The 3,535-nt window shown below is 38.9% G+C and overlaps 1 protein-coding gene across 1 annotated transcript; it reads left to right on the plus strand.

Annotated features, from left to right (window-relative positions):
• Positions 1 to 378: 378 nt before the first annotated feature.
• LOC110898358 (UDP-glycosyltransferase 73C1) lies at positions 379 to 2,159 on the plus strand. The gene has a single exon (XM_022145130.2). It carries the CDS (start codon positions 572 to 574, stop codon positions 2,057 to 2,059), a length of 1,488 nt encoding a protein of 495 aa, XP_022000822.1. The 5' UTR covers positions 379 to 571; the 3' UTR covers positions 2,060 to 2,159.
• The last annotated feature ends 1,376 nt before the right edge of the window (positions 2,160 to 3,535 follow it).

Consider the following 3,535-nt stretch of genomic DNA (forward strand, 5'->3'; position numbering starts at 1 on the left):
TATTTTGATAATTATTATGTATGTTTATGTATTTTTTTAAAAAAATATGTATGTTTATTTTTTATGTAATTATAAATATAAATATATATTAAAAATAATTGTTGATGTGGCTATGCCACCCGCCCAGCCACGCCCAACCCAAGCTCCAACCATACCCCTTGAAAACTTGGCTTTGGGTTGGGAATATTCAAGATACACGTGTCACCAAATGCTCAACCCAAGCCCCACCATACCTCATGGTCTAACTATGTAGGTAGACAAAGGCGTGAGCTGCAAAGGCACCAATGGTCGCCTAGGTGCAAGGCCCAACAAATAATTTAATAATAAAGATATAGACAAGCATATGATATTGGTTTAGCACTTAAGTAATGCTTCCACTTGGCATCTTTAATCCTGGCCGGCCTTTTGTCTTTCTAAAAATAATTATTTGTGTCAACTGCTGTCTGCTGGAGGATGATCTATGGTATCCTGTCCACAGTTGCGTGGTTTATATAGTTATTGATAGCTGAACTTCCATCATCACTCATAGATACAAACAATCTCTCCATTATACTAATTACCAGACTTTCATATGGCTTTAGAACAATCACAAGAGCTAATCCAGCTTCACTTTCTTGTTATACCCATGGGATCTCCAGGCCACTATATCCCCACCATTGACATGGCCAAGTTACTTGCTCAACACGGTGTTCAAGTCACCATAGTTGCCACCCCCGTCAACGCCCTCAGATTCGGGTCAATCCTCGATCAAGCAATCCAGTCAGGTCTTCCCATATGTTTTCTTGAATTCCAACTTCCATATAAGGAGTTTGGCTTACCCGAAGGCTGTGAAAGCTTAGACGATCTTCCTAATATGGGAATGACAGGAGCTCTTATGCAGGCCTATAGATCACTACAAACACAAGTCGAACAGTATATTGAAAAGCTTGATCCTAGGCCAAACTGCATATTAGCAGATACGTTTCTCCTATGGACAGGTGAAACAGCAAAAAAGTTTCAGATTCCAAGGATTATATTTGATGGAATGAATTGCTTAACACAGATGTGTAACCATGTTTTATACTTCTCAAAGGTATATGAAAGTGTAGGCGAGTCGGAATCATTCGTTTTGCCTGGTCTGCCTGATCATATTGAACTAAAAAGATCCCAACTTCCTTTTGCATTCAGTTCAAGCCATGAAGCTGTGATTGATTTTCATGAAAAGCTTCGAGCATCGGAATCCGAAGCGTATGGAGTAGTTGTTAACAGTTTTGAGGAGTTGGAGCAAGGCTATGTTGATGAATATCAGAAAGTGAAAGGAGATAAAGTTTGGTGCATAGGGCCATTATCACTATGCCACAAGGATGAATCAGAGAAGGTCCAGAGAGGTAACAAGTCATCAGTTAACAAAGATGAGTGTCTCAAGTGGCTAGATTCCCAAGAAAATGGTTCCGTGATCTATGCGTGTTTAGGAAGCATTAGTCGGGTTGAGCCTGCACAACTTATAGAGCTTGCTCTAGCTCTAGAATCATCGAAAAGACCGTTCATTTGGGTAGTTAGAGCAGGTCATAAGACTGAGAAGATAGAAAAATGGATAGATGAAGAGGGGTTTGGAGAGAGAACCAAAGATAGAGCATTATTGATCCACGGGTGGGCTCCACAACTGTTAGTCTTGTCACATCCTGCGGTTGGAGGGTTTTTGACTCACTGTGGGTGGAATTCTATTCTAGAAGGGGTTTCTGCTGGTGTCCCTTTGGTAACATGGCCTCAGTTTCAAGAGCAATTCTACAATGAGAAGTTAGTTGTACAAGTGTTGAGAACTGGAGTTAGTGTTGGTGCTCAAAAAATTTCAGAGCTTTGGGTTGATGAAGATAAGTCTGGAGAGTTGGTGAAGAGTGAGGCATTTTTAAATGCTATAGAGATGGTAATGGAAGAAGGGAAAGAAGGAGAAGAGAGAAGAAAGAGAGCTAAAGAACTCGGTAAGATCGCGGATAAAGCAATAGAAGATGGAGGATCTTCCCACCGAAACATGACTCGATTAATTGAAGATATCAAGAACCAAGCAAATATAGGAAAATAAGGTTAGAAGATTGATAGTGTTCATTCCCATTTGAGCTTATTATTTCTATGATGTATTTTATTAATTCAATAAATTATATTATGCCCCTTCTCATGCTCTCTTTCGTGCGGCTTCAAGAGATTTGTTTCGTGTGTTTAAGATGGTTGCATGGTTTAACATGTGTCTGCAATAGAGTTGATTTATTTAAAACAACTAAATATGCGTGTAGTATTCAGCTGTCAACTCGTAACCAGGAATTCTATGCATATTGAAATAAAATGTGACTTTTTGATTACAAAAAATGATGGGCCAATATAATCAATTTAGAAATCACTATTTCTCTTTCTTTTCTTTTTTTAGAAATCAGTATATAATAAGTATTTAAATCCCACCCACATCTTGACTTGGTCAGTGGAAGGTGGCCTTTGTGTTGTCCAGAATCTTCTTAAGGATCAATGAAAATCACAATGAACGAATAAACATAAACTAACCTTGATTACTGAATGAATACAAATCGTGAATATGTACAAGTGTTTTTACAATAGAAATCCTAACCCTATTTATACTAATCGAAGAGGTGCGAATCCAATAGACGTGTCCCTTGACGAAGAGTCGTGTCCTTTGATCTTGTGACTCTCAATCGAATTGAAGAGGTGTGTCTTCTTGTCCAAGTTGCGTCCCTGTGTTTCTTGTTTCCTGATGTCGATCAGAAAAGGGGTGCGACCCCCTGGATGTGTCGATCCAAAACATGTAGGTTATTAACTTTCAACTTGTCACATCTAGTCCCCGCACTTCTATCACTAATCTAATTCTAATAAAAACTATCTATTAACTAATTACATAATGATCCCTTATACTATAGGATGTGAAGGAGATTATGACTTCATTCACCCCCTAATCTCGAACATCCTTAAGTTGTACATTGATCTTTCTCCATGTCTTGCTTGCCATCCTGCGCTTCTCCATTTTTATCATGAACTTGTTCTAGTAGGTCATTGCAGTCTTCTTTGATTGCCATTAGGAGAGTTGGTTCCTCGTCTTCCTGCACCAGATTTGATTCTTCTCCTCTTTGATTTGATTCAGGACAATCTGAGGCATAATGACCAAACTTTTGGCAATTATAGCATTTTATCTTGCTTAAATCCTTCTCAAACTTCCTTTGGTTGCTTCTATTATTGTAAGTATTCTGTGAGGAATTCTCTTCTCTTCTTTGTTGTCCATAGTTATCATGTGAAGGATCTTCCTCATCTTCTTCTTGTCTGAACTTTCCATCACGCCACTTGTCTTGCGATGAGTTGAACCTTCCTTGTCCATTCTTCCCAAAACGCCTTCCACGACCATAGTTCTTGTCGCGTCGCGTATACATAAGTTTTTCTTGATTATATTCCGGGTTTTCATCCACTAAACCGGTCCTTTCTTCATAGGCCTTCAATCTTCCAATTGTCTCGTCTAGCGTCGTTGTTTCTAAATCAGCGAATTGTTCAATGGTTGCAACAA

This window comes from Helianthus annuus, chromosome 13 (assembly GCF_002127325.2).
Source record: "Helianthus annuus cultivar XRQ/B chromosome 13, HanXRQr2.0-SUNRISE, whole genome shotgun sequence".
Taxonomy (NCBI): Eukaryota; Viridiplantae; Streptophyta; class Magnoliopsida; order Asterales; family Asteraceae; genus Helianthus; species Helianthus annuus.

Excerpts from the sequence above, each read along its gene's own strand:
- LOC110898358 (XM_022145130.2), top strand. The coding sequence starts at position 572 with ATGGCTTTAGAACAATCACAAGAGCTAATCCAGCTTCACTTTCTTGTT.